General features: G+C 43.8%; 1 protein-coding gene across 1 annotated transcript in view; it reads left to right on the forward strand.

Moving 5' to 3' along the window:
• The first annotated feature begins 6 nt into the window (after nt 1-6).
• LOC109301966 (aryl hydrocarbon receptor-like) overlaps nt 7-17,870 on the forward strand; it is a 146,800-nt gene continuing 128,936 nt past the window's right edge. The window contains exons 1-2 of the mRNA XM_019523381.1: nt 7-94; nt 8,889-9,076. Of these exons, the coding sequence (XP_019378926.1) occupies nt 36-94; nt 8,889-9,076 (247 nt within the window). The 5' untranslated portion in view covers nt 7-35. The remainder of the gene's footprint in view (nt 95-8,888; nt 9,077-17,870) is intronic.

Raw genomic sequence — 17,870 nt, forward strand, 5'->3', positions numbered from 1 at the left:
ACGGACGGACGGAGCGAGCGCCCGGCAGCGCCGCGATGCTGCCCGCGGGCGGCGGCTACGCCGTGAAGAGGAGGAAGAAGCCGGTGCAGAAAAGGTGCGTGCAAAACACACACACACACACACACACACTCGGGCTTGTAGCCAGTCTCTCACACATGCACACCCAACCTCTGTAGGTGCCTACATGTTGGAGGTGGGCTGGGGTCTATCTGAAGGCAGGCAGGGCTCAGTCCTTCCAGCCTTGCTTTGCTACAAAGGTTGGGTGGGGGGTGCTTTCCCTCTCCCCTGGATCTAGCCCCTTTTGACACACGCAGGTCATCTCCTGGCTCTGGGCATTTGCAGGGGTGTCTTCCAATCCCCTGGTTTCTCCCACGAGAGCAGATCTTGGAGATCTCCAAAGGACTTCTCCCCTCCAAACCTGGCGGGTCCCTGACTGCCTTTGGCTCTCTGACTCCTAAAACACCTGCCCCAGCCGTGAGTGCTTGTGACAGGATCCCAAAAAAACACACATTGCTATGGGTACGATTTCTGCCTTGCCTCCTCCCTCTGCTACCCTGTGTTGGTCGAAGCCAGGCACAAAGTTCAGGTTAATCAAGTTTGCTCCCTTCTCAGCTCCCAGGAAAGAGCCAGAGTTGTTTCCTTGTTTGGGAAGGAATATTCCCCCTTGCTCCCTCTTTTTTTTTTCTTTTCCAAGTAAGCTTCCCCTTTCCTGAAGTCTCCAATGAAATGAGAAGTCCCTCATGGAAGTTTGCAGCATTGGATCAAAGTAGTTTGGCAGTGATGCCCCTGTGAGCTGCTCTCAGGCTGTCCTGCAAGTGGGGCCCCATTAAACACCATTCTTGTCCTAGGGGCATTGGTTGTAGCCGTGTTGGTTTAAGGACATAAACGGAAAAGGTTCTTTGGGTAAATCCAATATCTTTTATTAGACCAACTAAACTGTTTACTTAGTCTAATAAAAGATACCACATTTACCCAAAGAACTTTTTTGGCCTTCTTGTCCCAGGCTTTCCAGCCCCTGCCCTAGAGAAAGGCATGGGAGATGGACAACACAGACAGCAGGCAAATTGGGATGAAATATATAGGATTTAAGAAGTCGCATGCTGAGACATTACAAGGAATATACATGCAAGAGATACAATGGCTAACAGGGCACGTGTCAGTGTGATGCATGCGCTGCTGGGCCACGGGACTGTTCAGGGCACTAGTAGATAGGGTGCCTAGAAAAAGACTATAATAAAGTGGGTCAAATACATTTATACGAGAGGTTCTCAGCCTTTCCCACATAGCGATTCCATGTTAAAACAAAAATGTTTCAAGCCTGCCCCTGTTAAGGGACTGTGTTTGGAGGGCTAGGGGAATCAGGAGACAAGTATCCTGGCTGGAGTATAGTGCCAGGAGGTAAGAATGTCATTCATGTATGTGCATCTGTTCCACTGTTGCAGCAATACTGATTGGATCAAAAGCTCTGTATTGCTAACCAATACTATATAGATGGGTGCAAGTGATCTCACTACTTAGTGCATGAATAGCACTTGGCTTTGGAATCCACTTTCCCTCCCAGCCTGATCCAAAATAACGCTGGTGTTTTGATTGCAGGGGCATGCTGTGAGGAGAGGCTTACTAAAGTGGAAATGTGTGTGAGGCAGGGAAGTTTTGCTGTTCTTTGTAAGCTGGCAGGGCTCAGGCTGGATGCTTTGATGATTTGTTTTCATTCGTTTACTTGCTTTTAAAAAAATCAAGGAAGCGGCACAGAATTAGAAAAGAACATCCCATTTTGCCGTTCTTGAGAGTTTAGACTCCAGTCCTGAAATTTTTTCTGGACAGCAGGACCACACACGACTCTGTGTCAGCTCAGAATTAATAAATTCTGTGCTCAAGGCCATCGTCAACCCTCGTATTTATTTACTTGTTTGGCTCAGCAAGCAGGATGAGTTGTTTTGTGTTGTTTTGTTTTGCTCTTAATTTGGAGGAAGGGGGAGGTGGGAACATTTTATTCAGGATGACTGTACAATTTTCTTTATAAAGCAAAGGGCTAACTACCCAGGGGCTGTCGGCAGGTGTTGAGAGAGAGGTACCACAGCAAAGCAGCATAGTCTGAAGGATGATCTTGGTTTCTTGATTCTAGCAGTGATCCTTTTTTTCAGAATTACGGGGAAGTGACGTTCAGTGGTTCTTTACTTGTGATGTGTGGTAGCACTCTTATGCAACCTGCAGTGCTTACATTCATGCATGTATTGAGAAGTGGGAGTCTAATAGGTTGCAAAACCTTTAAGTGTAACCTGATGTTACTGTCTCTATTCATGGCAATGATTCTATGATGAGAGTTAGTTTTGTTTTTCTCCAAAAGTGGCTGTTGTTATATAACTTTGAGTCAAATAGGGCAGTTCGAAAGCAATTTAGCACTTTCTTAGGGAGTTACTGAAGGGCATATGGTAGTGTTAGAGTGATGTAATCATGATGGTCCAGGAATAATGAGAGAGGCAAGGTTTTTTTTTGAGGGTGAGAGCTTTTATTGCACCAGCTGCATGGTTGGAATAAATTTAGACAAACTTTTCCATGCAAGACATCTTTCATTAGGGTATACAATATAGTGTAGTAAGAGGCTGGCAGATATCAGGCATGAATCTGTTTCTTTACATCTTAAGGCAAGTCACTTCTGCTCTTTCTAACCTGCACTGCAAGGGGAGAGCAATGGATAAGGGGTCTACCCCACATGAGGAGCTGGCCAGCTGATTTCATGGATAGATCCCCATGTGGGCTGAGTGTGACAGGTCCCCCCATGCCTCTGGCTGAGGGGCCCTGGCAGTCCTGCCCCTCCCTGCAGATTGCCAAATGACCTAAAATCATGGCTTAATTACCTTGCTTAAACCATTAATTCATACATTATTAAGCTTGGATTAATGGCTCCCCAGACTTAATCAGGGTAATTAAACTGCAGTTTAGGGTCATGCTCAAGCTGAACCATGATCCTGGGCTGGTTGCAGTGAGCAGCCAGAAGGCTAAAAGTGGCTGCACCAGGGTCTGCAGAACCCTGGCATAGCTTGTTGCCAGCAGTAGGTGCACATGTGCAATGAGCTGTGTTGGGAGTCTGCAAACCCCGTTGCAGCCACTTGCAGTCTTCAGGCTCTCTGCCAAAGCCGCCCATGACCACAGTCCAGCTGCTTGTGCAGCCTCCCTGCCCAACATGCTCTCCCCTGCCCTGACTTTTGCCCTCTGCCCTCCACCCTGCCTGTGCCTTCTGCCATTGGTCCCCTGCCCTTCCTGCCATCTCCCACCCCCATGACTACATGGCTTCTCACCTTTTTCCTCTGCTTGCAGGTAAGTTTTTTGTTTGGTTGTTTGTTTTTTACAGTGAGCCCACCATTTTTTTTTTGTGGACCCCATTTGAATTCATGGTTTCCACAAAAATTGTGCAATTATGAATTTGGTAGCTCCCTAGCAATGGAGAATCAGATCCAGAAAGTATCGCTGGCTTAGAATAAGAGCTGTTTTTGTGCAGGAACAGATGATGCAAGGATTGGGTTTCAGAAAAATGAGCAGCTGTTTAACTAAATCAGGTTCAGAACATATAGGCTGGTGTATTAAACTCCTCTTTGAATCTGAATTTTCAAGTTTGGGCAGACTGTGGAAACCAAATCCAAGAGGACTGACTGGTTGTGTCTGGGGACTGGCAATTTATTAAGAATATTCCCTCTTCCCTAAGGCTGCTGGTTCAAAATGCTGGACCAACTGGCAGTAAATATAAGGTACCATGTGACATGTTTGGTGCCCTTTCTCAAAAGAGCTCACCTTACCTGGAGTTGTGCACATCTCACATCAGCAAAGAGGGCAAGCAGGCTTTGACCTGACCTATCCTTCCACAACTAGGAGAGGACAAGTGTTTTGGACATAAAGCAGGACAGTCTGCAAAGGGGCTGTGAAGCTGTTAGAATTGATAACCAAGGAACCCCCTTGGAGTATACTGTAAATTACTTCACAGTAAGCCATCCAGCTAAGCTGAATCTCTGCTCCTTCTCTTAAAATTTTCACAGTGCCTAGTTGCTGATCAAGGTTGGGGTGGGGGGAATGCAGTGATATTGTCACTCCCTCAACTCATTCATCTGCATAGTGCATGTGCCGGGAGCTCTTTGCCACTGAGAGCTCTGATCTCTGCCACTGGTCTCTCTCCTATGCCAGTGAGCTCTCCACTACATGCTCCCCACCTTTCAGATTCCTATATCCACGTGGCAGTTGAAAATTCATTTGGATCCAGCCCCTGTACACAGTTTTCTCATCCATTAAGTACAACCTTGAAGCACTCTGGATATTGAACCTGACACGGTAAAGTGGGAGCTCTTGTAGAGGTCGTCATCTTAAGCCTTCGCCCTAAGATAAGTTTTGTTTTCTCTTTCTTATGCTTCCCTGTATCTTGATGACTTTGCAACAGATTCCTCTCCAGAGCATTCTCAAGCTTTGTGCAATGGTCTGGGGTTGTAGGCAAACTTGCCTAGTGGTTAGGCCAGTGAGAGAAGGCAGAAGCCAGAGATGTAGTCTAAAACATGGGCTAAGTCAGGGTTGGGAACAAAGCTCCCAGGTCCAAGGGAGAAACCCTAGGACAGAGTCCAAAATACTGACTGGGTCAAGGTTCAGGGAAGTGAGAGCAAGTTACCAAACCAGAGAGAAATCCAGGGGCAGAGTCCAGAACATGGTCAGGGTCAGTGCCTGGGAATAGCTTGTCAAGGTGCCAAATTCAAGGAAACTCCCACAGACTGAAGTCCAAGAACAGGGCGCAGCAGGGTCAGTAAGCGGGAAAGCCAGAGAGCACAGGAATACAGAGGCTCATCTTGGTCAGAACTGTTGCTGGCCTGGAGCATGTTGCTACGGCTGGAGGTAAAGGGAGAAGCTGCTCTCCCAGCCAGTCAGGAGGCCCAGATGTGACCAGCTGGAGTTATTAGCTGGGTTAGGCCTGCCAGTCAAAACTCCAGGCAGGTGTGCCCCACGAGGCAGTTAGCCCAGGCTGTGCTACCAGTCAGGCCCCTGTCACTTGGTCTGGATTTTTCAAGAGGTTTTGCACCTTCACACACGGTAGCACAGTCACCAAAAGATTCCTGCTGTTTTGATGTATTGATGCGTTATTGTTTCTAAGGATAGAGTTTTGATTACTGCAGTCCATTTCCTTTCAGGCTGTGTCTCCTGGAAGGAACTTCAGCTATGAATGAAAAATAATCAGTTTCTTTTGCCTTAATTGAGGAGCAGGCCTTATGTCAAGGTATTTGTTCACAGGAATTAATAGGGTCAGAGTATTGTAGTAGCCATGATGTTCCAGGAACTATGTGAGAAGCAAGGTTTGTGTTTTTCTTTAAAATGATCAATACCTTTTATTGGGCCAACTGAATAGTTGAGATTGCCATGAGACAAGCTTTTGGGTATAAAGTGCCATTCTTCAGGTCTGGGGAAGTAGCAACATCTTTTTAAAAAGGGGAAGGATCCTTTTTCTTGCTTTTTTCAAAGTTGTAGTCCATGTGGAAGCATAACTTCATTGTATGTCTGTAAGCTAGTTTCTGACCCCATTTAAGAAGAAACGGGTGGTGTTGGGAGCTGGGGGGAGGAACCAATCTATCTTTCAGTTAAGTAGTGTTCACCCATGGAGCAATTTTGTCTTGAAATGGTGGATACCAGGGAGGGTAATGAACAGTCACTCGAGTCTATCCACCTCTTTCAGGAGTGTTCATTTCTGTCACCATCAGGAATGGGATACTGGGCTAGATGAACTGTTGGTCTAACCAAGTATGGCAGCTCCTAAGAGATTTGGAAGCACTGATCTTCTTGTTTAAGAAGCAGCTATTAAAGAAGATGGCGATAAACTATTGACTTAAGCAGGTTTCTGCTGTTTGATACTTGACTCCCATGTTTACTAGATACTTGGCACTCTATATAGCAAACATACCTAGTGACTATACTATGTAATATAAAGCAACCCAGTCATACATCCCATGTGAAGATATCATTTAAAGAGAATATGGTTTAGTAATGGTGGTTTTCTTTTATTTTTACATGGAAAAATACTATTTTTCCTTGTTTTTTCTTCTTTCTGGATTATCCTAGGTTATTTTTGAATAACAAGGAAACAAAAATCTTGTTCCATGTACTAAATTTGGACTATTTTTTATCACTCCTAACTAAAAGGCTGGGGTTAAAAATATTATAGTGCATTTTTTGTGTCTCTTATTCCCATCTCTACTGAGATTAAGTGAACAGATTCTTCAGTGTACGTGATGGATTCTCTGAAGTACGCTTAATTATGAAGCACTTAATCTTCTAATTAAAACATCTTTTACTTTTTTCTTTCAAAGGATGTCCACATGATTTTAGAAGTGTTTAGGCAGCCTCTCATGTGGAATACATGAAACTACGGCTGCCAATCTGTTATACATAGCATGTACAGGCAAGTTTGGCAATGACTGTATTCAGCCTCTGTGAGAAGTAGGGTATATATTTCCAGAGGCTATCATTACAAAGCAGGACATAAATAGAATTTTTCATGGATATTGCCATAATTTTCCGTCTCTGCTTAGAAGTATTTTCAGTTACTTGCTGAAATGGAGATCCAACAGTTGCCTCATTGTGTCACATTTAATACAGATTTCCCCCTCATTCATAGAATCACTACTGCCCACTGACACTTGGCAATAATATTAGATTAACAATTAATAAATTGCCTTTATATACTGGCAGATCTTGTTGGCTGAAACCACATAAAACAGCAAGGGTACCTGCAGGATTGACTGAGGTACACTGAGTTTCCAATGGGATAAAACACATTACAGTAATATGAGTTGAGCCATCCCAAAGATTATCTAATAGGGGGAGGTTATGTGTCTGTGGGAGTGCCAGGCTCCAATCTCCTTTTGAAAACCAAAAAATCATTAGTCAGCAAGGAAACCCAGTCCAGTGAATAGTAGGTAAAATCCTGGCCCCGGTGAAATCGGTAACAAAACTCCCACTGAATGTAGTGGGACCAGGATTCTGTTACCTGTTCCTTCACATTTCAGTACTGCAAGTTCTTGATATATCTGGGTTGTGTTTTTTTTAAAGCATTTATTCTGGAAGGCACATGATTATGTAGAAACCTCAGCTTTTCTAAGCATAATTTTATGTTTGTTTGTTTTTTGTTATACATTTGTACTGTGGTACTGTCTAGGAACATCAGTCCCGTATTGGTATGCTAGCTTGAAAAAGTGAGCCAAATGCATCCTAAAGATTCAGAAACTAGAAGGCAAATACAGTTGTGCTTACCCCACTCCCTGTATCTTCCCCCTCTCCCCTCCCCCACCCCAAATTCTAATATAAAAATATCTCCTGATCTTTAAGACACTCTTATGATTTATAAAATACTTGTGGTTGGTGTTACTTAAACTCTAGTGCCTTTATTCATGCTGAATAGCATGAGTAGCACTTGTGCATTACTCCTCAATGCACAAGTGCTTCTGTTGACTTCCATGCGGATTTATTGTCAGAAGATCTTCAGTGCTTGTAAGATATAAAGGATGTTAAGAAAGGGGCATTCATTTTTTATAGTCTGCCTGTCTAGCTCCAATATGTTGAACTTCATTTTAGTGGAGTTCACTGTTTAAAGAGTTGTTCAAATACAAGTGTCTTGGATCTTTATTCTTGTTGCCGCAGTACTGGCAACAGCCCACCCAAGAACAAGGCACTGTCTGTACATAGACTAAGAGACGGTCTGCGCTCCAAGCTTACTATCTAAATAGGCAAAACAGACTCAGAATGAGGAATGGGCAGAGCCCACCAGCATAGTCAACTGTGTGATGACAACAAGTACCATGTTAGTGCCATTATTTTTTCTGGCTTTAATTAAGAGGGTATTAGCTAAATGGAAACAAAAGGGAAGCCAGTGAGGGTGACAGGGTAGGGGACCAGAAGCTGTGGAGTAAACAGCCTATTAGTGTGGGGCAGAGCAAGTCCAGTAAAAAGTGTTGCAAAGTCTCTTACTGCCCTAAAGCCCTGATTGGGTTGCTTCTGCTCCTGTGAGTTGGGGTCTCTGGCAGACTCTTCTCTGGAATCTTCCCCAAGACCCGATGACAGAGGGAGAGGAAAGCAGGAAGCATTGCATGGGTCCTAATATTTGAGCATGTGGCTGGGATCTCCTTGATCTGAATTGGGTTCAGCAGGATGGTGGGAGATGTTGTCCTAGCCAGGCTCCATTTTACCCTGTTCTCCTGCGTGCTGAAGTCCCTGCTTTGACCGCTTCTGCTGCTAGCTGGAGGTTCTCATGTTTGGTGGTTACCTGCCCATCCTGTGCTCAGTACAGTCTTTGTGGTGAAGTTTTTCTTAGGCATGTCATCATGAGTTCCAAAGTGAAGTGATGCTGGCTCCTGGCCTGGGGGTCTTTAAGACAAGGCTAGACAATCACCTTGCTGGGGTCGTTTGACCCCAGTACTCTTTCCTGCCATGGCAGGGGGTCGGACTTGATGATCTGCTTAGGTCCCTTCCAACCCTACTAACTATGAAACTATGAGTTTGACCCTTTTCCTTCCAATGAGAAGACCCCCCTATATTTACTGGTGCCTTGGGAGACCCCTTTATGAGGTGTGGGGTTCATGACTGAAATCTACCTTGGAAAACAACTTCCCAATAGCTTTTTCTAAAAGCAAGCTTGCCAAGGGTCTATAGCAAAAACTGTGTAGGACCCAGATCAGGACTTGGTCCCACAGTGTGAACTACACCATCTCTTTCTGCCATTATACCTTGTTTTCTTGAAACAGATGGCTAAGTCTGTTTTTGCAATTATATTGGAGCTCAAATGGTGTTTGGAAATGAGTTAGCAGCAAAGAATGTAGCTCTTACTCTGTTTGCTCCCTTTTTATTTATATTTTTCTCTCCTTTGCTAGCCCCAAGCTGCCACCTCCTGAAGGTGTGAAGTCTAACCCATCCAAGCGGCATCGGGACCGCCTTAACCAAGAACTGAACAAACTGACCAGCTTGCTGCCCTTCCCTGAGGATGTTCAGGCAAGGCTGGATAAACTCTCCATCCTTCGTCTCATTGTGGGGTACCTGAAGGTGAAAAGCTATTTTGTGGGTGAGTGTCAGACTGAATATTTCACATAAGCTGCTCTGTTGAAACTGGAAGGCCTTCCTGCCCCTATGGTGTTTGGAGGAGTTCATGTACTGTCCTCTTGTCTTCCTCTGTGCTGGTTAGCATCACATTTCTGAATGAAACTTGTACCAGAGTGAGATGCCACTGAAGATTAGAAAAGGAGCTATAAGGAAGGACAGACCATTGCCCTGAAATCAGGATTGCTTCTGGGAGCAGGGGGGAGAGCTCTGCTGGGGGACTCCCCAAGAAACAGAGTTATTTGGTCTTGCTGTCCTGAGAAACCCCCCAGAAGCCAGCCCTGGCATGGCTTCACAAGGGCCAAGCCTCTGGCTTTGAGACTGTACGTAGTCTTCTTTGCCCTTTCAAAGGTTACATCACATTCATCACACAATTCTGCAACCCTTGTCTTGGAAAGCTGCTTGTATGCTGAATTCTCAGCCATAGTACTGGGTAGGCAGTCTTGAGATCCCACCATTACTACCATCTGTCATGCTTATGAAACTATTTACAGCAATAATTGACATCAGCATATGTTCAAAATGAGCCCCCTAAACATTTCCCACCAGAAGTGCAAGCCAGAACCCAGCTCACCTTGCCTCTTCCTTTTCTCTTTCCTCACTTCTTTCCGTCCTTTAAAAATTGAACTGAGCTAGATCACTGGAATCAGTAAACCAGGGAAATTCAAGTCCCCACTTTTCATGCATTGGTAATCACAATGAGGTTAAGTGGACTGAGTTCTAGCCTGCAGTTCTTGTGGGGAAAATTTGGGTGGAGGGGGAGCACTGTGAGCATATGTTGATGTAAATAGTTTCATAAGCAGGACCTTAGGTGCTTTTTCACTGGAGGAGGAAATGGCAGTCTGAAGCTGGTAGCAGGGAGAGGCATGCTTCTGTTGCATTCCCTATGCTCTTGATGGTGATGTGCACATAGAATGATGTTTTGTCCTTGCATCTAATTTGACAAAGCACAGGCAAACCAATGTGTAGTAAAGCAAAGCAATGTGCAGTAACACATCTAGTCCTGTTTATGTATCTGAGATGATAATGATGTCAAAACTTAGGAAGACCAAGGGTGATTTAGTCATGGCCCTTCTCTAACTTGAATTCTTTAATATGTTTAAATATAAAAGGAATATTTTTACAACTTTGGCTTAGATCTGCTCCTCATTGATGCTGCAGCTAAAGCACTGACTGTCATGGGAGCAGGCCAATGGGAGCAGTGCTGAGTAATCCTGAAAAGCCTTCCTCTATGTGCATATGTTATTGTGATGTATGCTATTTTGTAAAGTTTGCTTAGGACTTGTCTCCCTTCAGTGTAAGATTCCATAGTTCTAAATGGTGGTCAGGTAGAAGGATGTTTTATAGGATGGTAACTGAATGTGAGTGGCCTACTTCAAAACAAATTGTCATTTTTCACTAGGACTTTGGGAGAGCTGTGTTGGAATCCATTTTGATTTGAAAACCAGCAGAATGACTTGTGATCCTTTATTCATATCTTGGCTAGGAATAGCTGATAATTTCCTGTCAAAATGGGTTTTTTAATGGAAAATTGAATTACAGCTAAGTGAGAGTTATCACGGAAAATGTCTGTTTCCCTTGAAAACATGGTTATTTCACTGGAAAATTAAAACTGTCTGATTATTTCACCCAGAAAGAAAATAAATTTCATTTCTGTTTTATTGATGAAAAGTTGAAATTTTGTGCAGGAAGAGAAATCCCAAACCAGTTCTGGACAAGATCATTACGGCTAGTTTGGTCTACGTTGAATTACCATGTTGTTATAAAGGGCCCAATTGAAAACAAATTACATCCTGTTTCCATTTCACATAAGTCTGTAGACTGCCACAAAGAGAATGGAAAAATAGACAGAGGTTACAGTGCAGTGTTTTGTAACCTTGGAACTGTTTTTCTTTTTTGGGATCACTCTGTATCCTTTACTGAATTGGTCTTAGAAAAAAATCTACAATTTCTTTTTTTGGTTTAATTTTCTAGGCCCTTGGACTAGGCCAGGAAAAAAGGAAAAGATATTTTTATATCTACATTTTATGAACAGCTATGTAAACCACTGCCCTGATATAAGAGGTGCACTACAGGAATTTAGATGTAGCAAGATGATTTTCTAACTGGGAAAGTTTTAGTATGCATGATCTGTAAATCTTTAATATTTCCATTGTCTAAATCAGTAGAAAATCTCTCCATTTAAACTACCAAAAGTAGTAACCAGTTCTCTCACCTACTTATCACTTCTTTTGCAATAGAGAGTTTGTCTGAGTTACTGTACAGACAGTTTGTGCTTTGTAGTTAAAAGTTTGGCTGTGGAGAGATGCTGGGATTTCTGCACAGTAGAATTTCTGCGTTCTCTGCAGAAAGATTGTTTCATGTTCCCAAAACAGGGTTGCATCACGTAGTTATGATGCACATTTGATATCATGCCCTTGCACATTTATGTGGTCATATTTCACCATCAAAGGAACATTTTTATACTGGTTTGACCCAAACCTTTTTCCCCTAATATGGCTGTGGAGAGTAAAACTCTTGCCAATGACAATGTTCAGCAAGCTGAAAGGAATAAGATGCTGATGGAATATGAATGCATATGCAGCAGTGTGAAGGGCTTGTTTTTACCAAGCTAAGAAGGGATTTTTAATACTGTTGTGATATATGGTCTCCTTCTCTAGTTTGTGACTCTCTTAGGGGAAGAGAGAGTATAGTACTAGAAAGAGTATAGTACTCCTGTTTCTAGTCAAGTATAGCTAGTGACTGATTAGCCAGCCCTGTCATGATACACACAGAAATGCAGAAGCAAAGGACACTCAGTGTGGAGTTCTGCTCTGTTGAAGCAGCAGTCCTAATGGGGAGAGGCAGAAGGGAATCCAGCAAACCTTTCTTCTCTCTGATACAGGATACAAGAGGAAGAAGCTGGGTGTCAGGTGTGTTTAGACTCTCCTTTTAAAACCCCAGATAGCATGTATCGTCAAGTTTCTGTGTGCAAGATCAACTGTAGTGAGCTTTGAAGAGCTCTGTCCCTCACAAGTGTGAGCTGAGCTGTGAAGATCTCTAGGGTATCAGGGACAGATTGCCACATCCATATCTAGGGTCAGACTGACTGTTTTCCAAATCCTGACATTCCCTGTTAATGTTTCCAAGAACCAGATATTTTTCTAAACCCTGATCAGGTAGCAAACAAGCATGATCCTGATCAGATAAACTTCTAAATGGAACTATCACCTGCTCATCTGAGGCCAGGGACAGAAGTTATACATGCACTGGTTTAAGTGATTGGAAACTGGCTTAAACCTGTAACAGAACAGAAGTTCAGTGCACATAAACCGCTTTCAAAATGACCAAAATTGGTTTAAGATAAGCCTGGTTGGATATAGCATCAGACTTAACTGATTTTGGTCAAACTGGGTTATGGAACTTCTGTCCCAGATCCCATCCTGTCCTCCTTCAAGTTAACTCACAGTCCCCCAGCATCCCAGGATGCTTTGCAGTCCTGGACTATGCTGTCTTCTCCAGTGGAGCAGGGACTGCTTTACCCCTCTGCTTCTTAGCCTGCTGCCTGTCTGTGTCCGTCAGCCCATAGGAATGGGGAACAGACCCCCAGACCCTATACAGCAGGTGTGGGGGGGGAAGCCTTTATGGTAGCCCTCTCCCCTCCCCCTTCCCAGCTGCTGATTGCTTCAGTGGCTGCCACAGAAAGGAAGGAGAAGAAGTCCTCTGGGTTGGGTGCCTGCCCCTGCCTTTAGGGCCCCCCACAGCCCAGGGCAGCCCAAGGGAGCCAAGGGAATTCTTCCCCTCCCAGACCTTGCCCTAGTCCCTGCCAGTTTCAGGCAGCTTCAGGGAGCAGAGGGAAATTCTCCTGTTCCTCCGCAGCTGATTTTGCCTTAGCTGCTGTGAGTCTGAGGCAAAACTAATGCAGGGGATCAGGGGAATTTCCCTCCACTCCTTGAGCTATCCCTGAGACTCACAGCAGCTAAGGCAAGGGATTGTGGAGGGAAAGAATCCCCTTCAGCTCCCTGGGGCTGCCCCAGGCTGGGGGACCCTGGGCTGGGGTGGGGGGAAGCCTCACAAGGCAGGGGCTCCCCAGTGCCCCCATTCTGGGCTGCATGGGCAGGCACCTGGCCCAGGAGGACTTCTTCCTCCCTCCTGTGGCAGCCACTGAAGCAAGCAGCATCTGGGAAGGGAGGGGTGGGGGGGGATTCTCCTCAGCTCCCTAGGGCTGCCAGGGCTTGGGAATGCAGGCTGGGGGAAACCAGTGGGGGAGGCTCCCCCAAGGTGGGTCAGCCCCTGGACACAGGGCTCCTGAACCTCCTGTGGGGGGACAGTATGGGGCTGGGGACACTTGGCTGGGCTGGCAATAGCCAACAGTCTGGGAGACGTGCTCTGGTGCCCCCTGTGCCCACCCTCCCAGCCCGAGTCAGTGAAGACTTTCCCCTGCTTTTCCCAATTAAAAACCAAACATCGGTTCAGTTGGTTATCCGTTCAACCTATGCAGCTTATAGGAAGCAGCCTAGTTTGAATTGATTCAACCTCAGGGTTTTTGACTGTCTGTACTTAGCCCAGGAGTCAGGCACTAAACCTAATCTGCATAATGCTTTATAGCCTTTAGATAATTACGTAGCAACAGGCTGTTGATCTGGCAAACACGCTCTTTGTCATGCACTGAAAATGTGCTTTCTGGGCCAGTCTTTCACAAGAAAGCTTATTCTGTAAAAATTTTGAAACACTTTGGTGCTGCATTCCCAATGCATGTTAGGCTCATTCCAACAGTGTTCCTTTATTGTACAGGTTAAGTTAAACTGAGCTCCTGAGACAGTTGTGGTATCAGTTATGTTAAGTCCTTTTTATCCCCTGTTTTGCTTTGTGGGGTGTTCAGATGGTGCGTGCAATATTCTGTATCAGACAGTTAAGATACAGGGGCATGATGGAAAATGTCAAAGGTGTATTGAAGTCAGCAACTAGCTTCAGAGAGGCTAAAGGCAATTTATTCTACTTGAGCATTTGCCCCAAACACTCTTGTTTTAAAAAAAAATGGAGCAAGGGGGATCTGTTATTTTCTCCTTTTTGCCCTCCATGTGCAGTGCTAAGCACATTGGAAGTCCTGGGCCAGGACTGGGGTGCTTCTAGCATTCCTATGCTGCTTACAGATGTGACAAAAAACAAACAAGCAGTGCTTTACTTTCAGCTTGAGTGCACATGTGCCCAGAAGAGGCATCACATTAGTTTAACTTGGCTTGCCCAACATCTGTATAGATTTCACATTTTAGCAGGGCCTTTGGTACTGATTGAATCAGCTTTAGATAAAAGTGCCAAAAAGCCCAGCTGAAGTGCCCAATCTGTACAGACACTAGGGAGCTGGGTCACACTAACATGTTCCCTCTTCTGGTAAAATGCTGTTTTATCCTTTTTTTTTTTTTTTTTTCCATGTCTGTCAGTGCCCCTAGGTGCTGCCTTTTAATATAGATAATAAATAAACATAATTAAAATAACCAATTAATGTATAATTGAAGGTTAAAAGGGACCATTATGACCTGACCTCCTGCATCAGGCCAGTGACTCCAATTCAGTGACCATCTTGCTGCCTCAAAAAGCTGTTTGAAATTTTTGGAATGTAGAGTTTTGATAGTGTCGAGTTTTGACATTTTAAAATCCAAAGGGAAAAAGTGGAGGGCTGTTTTGCATAATTTTAATGTTTTGACCAACTAAAGAGCTTGTCAATGTATTTCAAGTATTTACATTAAACTTCTCACAGTTTCTGCCACTCCTCCCATCGCATCAGCATTCTTGTCCAGCTGATCCATTCTAATGCTATTTCCCAACCCTGAGATTCATACCATACCGTGAAAGCATCTCATTGCTTGTAAATACATGTTTAATTCCTGCTTTGAGCTGTTGTTTACCCCTGACTTAGAAGTTCATCTTCTGCTCCTCACCTTGCTTATCCATCTCTTCATTTGAGGGCTCTTAGTTTTCATTTGCATTACCCTTTATCGCTCTTTCCATTTAGAGACTTGCTGCAGTTGCTTTTCATTTACAGTTCATTGGATTTATCTAAGAACCACCTAGTTCATAGTCTTGCCCTTTTGATGAGCTGTCCTCTGCTATAGGCACCCTGGGTGCATCTGCATGTGAATATTAATGCAACACAATAAACTTTGGCATAGTTTGGGCTGGAGTTTATTGCTCCCAGGCACAGCATTTATACATGCACCCAAGACCACAGCACATGAAGTCAGGGTGGCACAGCCTTAGCTGGCAGAGGACTTGGGGGGGGAGTCAGTCTGCCAATGTTTTGTGCCCCAGTTAGTGTCTACACATCCGTTGTGGTGGAGTAAGTAACTCTGGTGTAGGATAGTACTTGTATCTGGCAGTACTAACCTATGGTGGAGTTAATACTCTGGCCTAATAGCACTGCTCATGTAGATTGGTGATGCTTTACTGTGGAGTTAATTGGGCAACTCCGCAGAAGCGTCTCATGTGGATGCACACCCCTTGTTCCTGTTTACATGGATGGTAGTTCCATGTTTCTCTTCAGCCCCATCTACACTTCAGGGACCGGTTTTGGGGGAGAACCTAATTAGAAATGTAGAGTGTCCTATCCTGACAAAATTAAGATGCAGGATGGGTTTTTGATGTAGATAAAATTGAATCACCTTGGGTTATCTACTAAATTCCAAGCCAGCAGCCTGGTTTAAGAGTGTAATTAAAGCACTCTTTTGTGCCAGCTTCAGTGCAAAGCTGAACTGGTTTGACACTCTCAGAGAATTTATAAAAAAGGCTGTATTACTAACTGATCTTTTGGTTTAGTGGGCAAATTAAAAAAAAAAAGTTTTAGGACTTAAAATGTCAGTTGTAGACCTTGGGAGAGGAGGTGGCATTTTAGCACAGTGGGTAGGGGTACTCTGCTGATATATGAAAGACCATTGACTGATTCAGGTTAGGACCTTGAGGTTGGGTCTTTTAGAAGAGGGACCATAGAGTAGAAGGCTATCAGCTCCTCCTCCTTGATTTTGCAAATGCATCTAAGTCTCCTTGTGAATTTAGCACTCAAAATCGAACAGGTTTAGAATTTTGTTTTTTAATCTTTCCAATTGTTTTTCTGCCTTGCTAATACTATTCATTAAATTCAACTGAAATTCTTAAATGGTTTTGGCTGCTCTCAAACTGAAGTTTTTTGGTGAATAAATACTCCTCCAAAAAATTTTTGCTGAGCTCCAGTTATCCTCAAGGCCACTAATATGATCAATGTTATGGTATAAGCATGGCCACCCAATTTAAATCCCTGAAATGTCGATGCTGTACTCCAATCTAAGAGTTATTTGTGGTTTAATGCTGCCATTTTCTTGATCCATTGGCAAGAGCTAACTACAAATGATTTCCACTTTCCAAGAGGAAAGCACACATGTATGAGGGTTTTTTGTTTATTTTAAGAGCAGTAGAAATGAAATATGCCAAATGGCACCTCTTTCTAGCTGAACAGGGCTTGGGAGGTGCAACCATGATTAAAACTGTGAATTAAAGAGAACAAGAGATTGAATTCTGGACATGGCTTGTTGTTGGCATTTTGTTCCAAGTAGCTGGACCCTTTCTTGGAGATTCTCAGAATAATTTTTGGCCCTTTTTTATAGGCTGGGCAGGGCAATAATTGCATTTTCTCAAAGGAAAGGAGAAAAGAACATGAAAATATTTCTGTTGTTGATTTCTTTTTCTTGTAAAACATCATTTGCAAAGCCTTTCCCCACCCTTTTGTTGTAAAAATACATTGGTGGTTTCTTTGCTTCCTGACAGATTCTGCAAAGGTGGATTCGTTTCACAGAGAAGACCACCTGTCTGGAGCCTCTGACCTCTTTCCTTTGTGGCAAAACCCAGCCTCTGCTCATGTGTTTGTTTTTAGTAGGAACCCTGATAAGCATCCACCTGATGCTTGTTTTGTGTTGTTTGGATAAAGCTGGCTTCCCCCTTTGCCCTCCTTCCTTCAACTCAGTTTTCCAGCTAATCCTAACATCATATCATACATACCTGAAACTTCTTGTTCTGCAGCCTCATAGGAAAGGGTCATTGGTGCAGTATGGTTCTTCTACCAGAAAGGAAAGGTTCACATGGTGAGGGTTCAGATTTTGCACTTTTCATGAATCGTCCCAATCCAAACCTCCCCCACCAAAAAACTTCCAAACAAACCTCGCAGCCTGTTGATAATATTTCCATGTGCTTCTGTCAGTGCCCAGTTTTAAAGTCCTTTCAGCATACACACAATAAGACTGCTGGGGAGTCTTGTTGCTATATAAAAGTCCTTAGAGAGATGAAAGGACATAGAGGGGGACTGCTTCTGTGAGTTTGAGATGGTAACATGACTAGAAATTAATCCAGGAGGCCCTTTGCAGTTAGAAATATTTTTTCTGATGGCATTGTGTGCATGCTGTTATTTGAGAAGTTATTGCTTTGCTGGATCATTTAGTTGTCTAGCTGGGAGTTAAATCGGCTCTGTAAGGTATATTGTACAGGACCACAGTGTATGACTAGAATCTGTACGAAGGCAAGGTAGATATGTACCTTCACAGACTAACTAAATAATATAAATCCCAAGCTGACTTCATCAGATGCCATTAGTGTACAGAATCTATGAGTCAGTCAGATATAAGCATATGAAAAAATTGAAAAGTAGCAATTGTGATCTGAAAGAAAGGAGTTGTGTGAGACAAAGAGGCATGTTGTATGCAGGGTGTGAATTAAGGGGAAGCTCGGGGGGTGGGGGGGCTGAGAGAGTGTGGCTGTGT

This window comes from Gavialis gangeticus, unplaced genomic scaffold, assembly GCF_001723915.1.
Source record: "Gavialis gangeticus isolate Ggan-Ray unplaced genomic scaffold, GavGan_comp1, whole genome shotgun sequence".
Lineage (NCBI taxonomy): Eukaryota > Metazoa > Chordata > Crocodylia > Gavialidae > Gavialis > Gavialis gangeticus.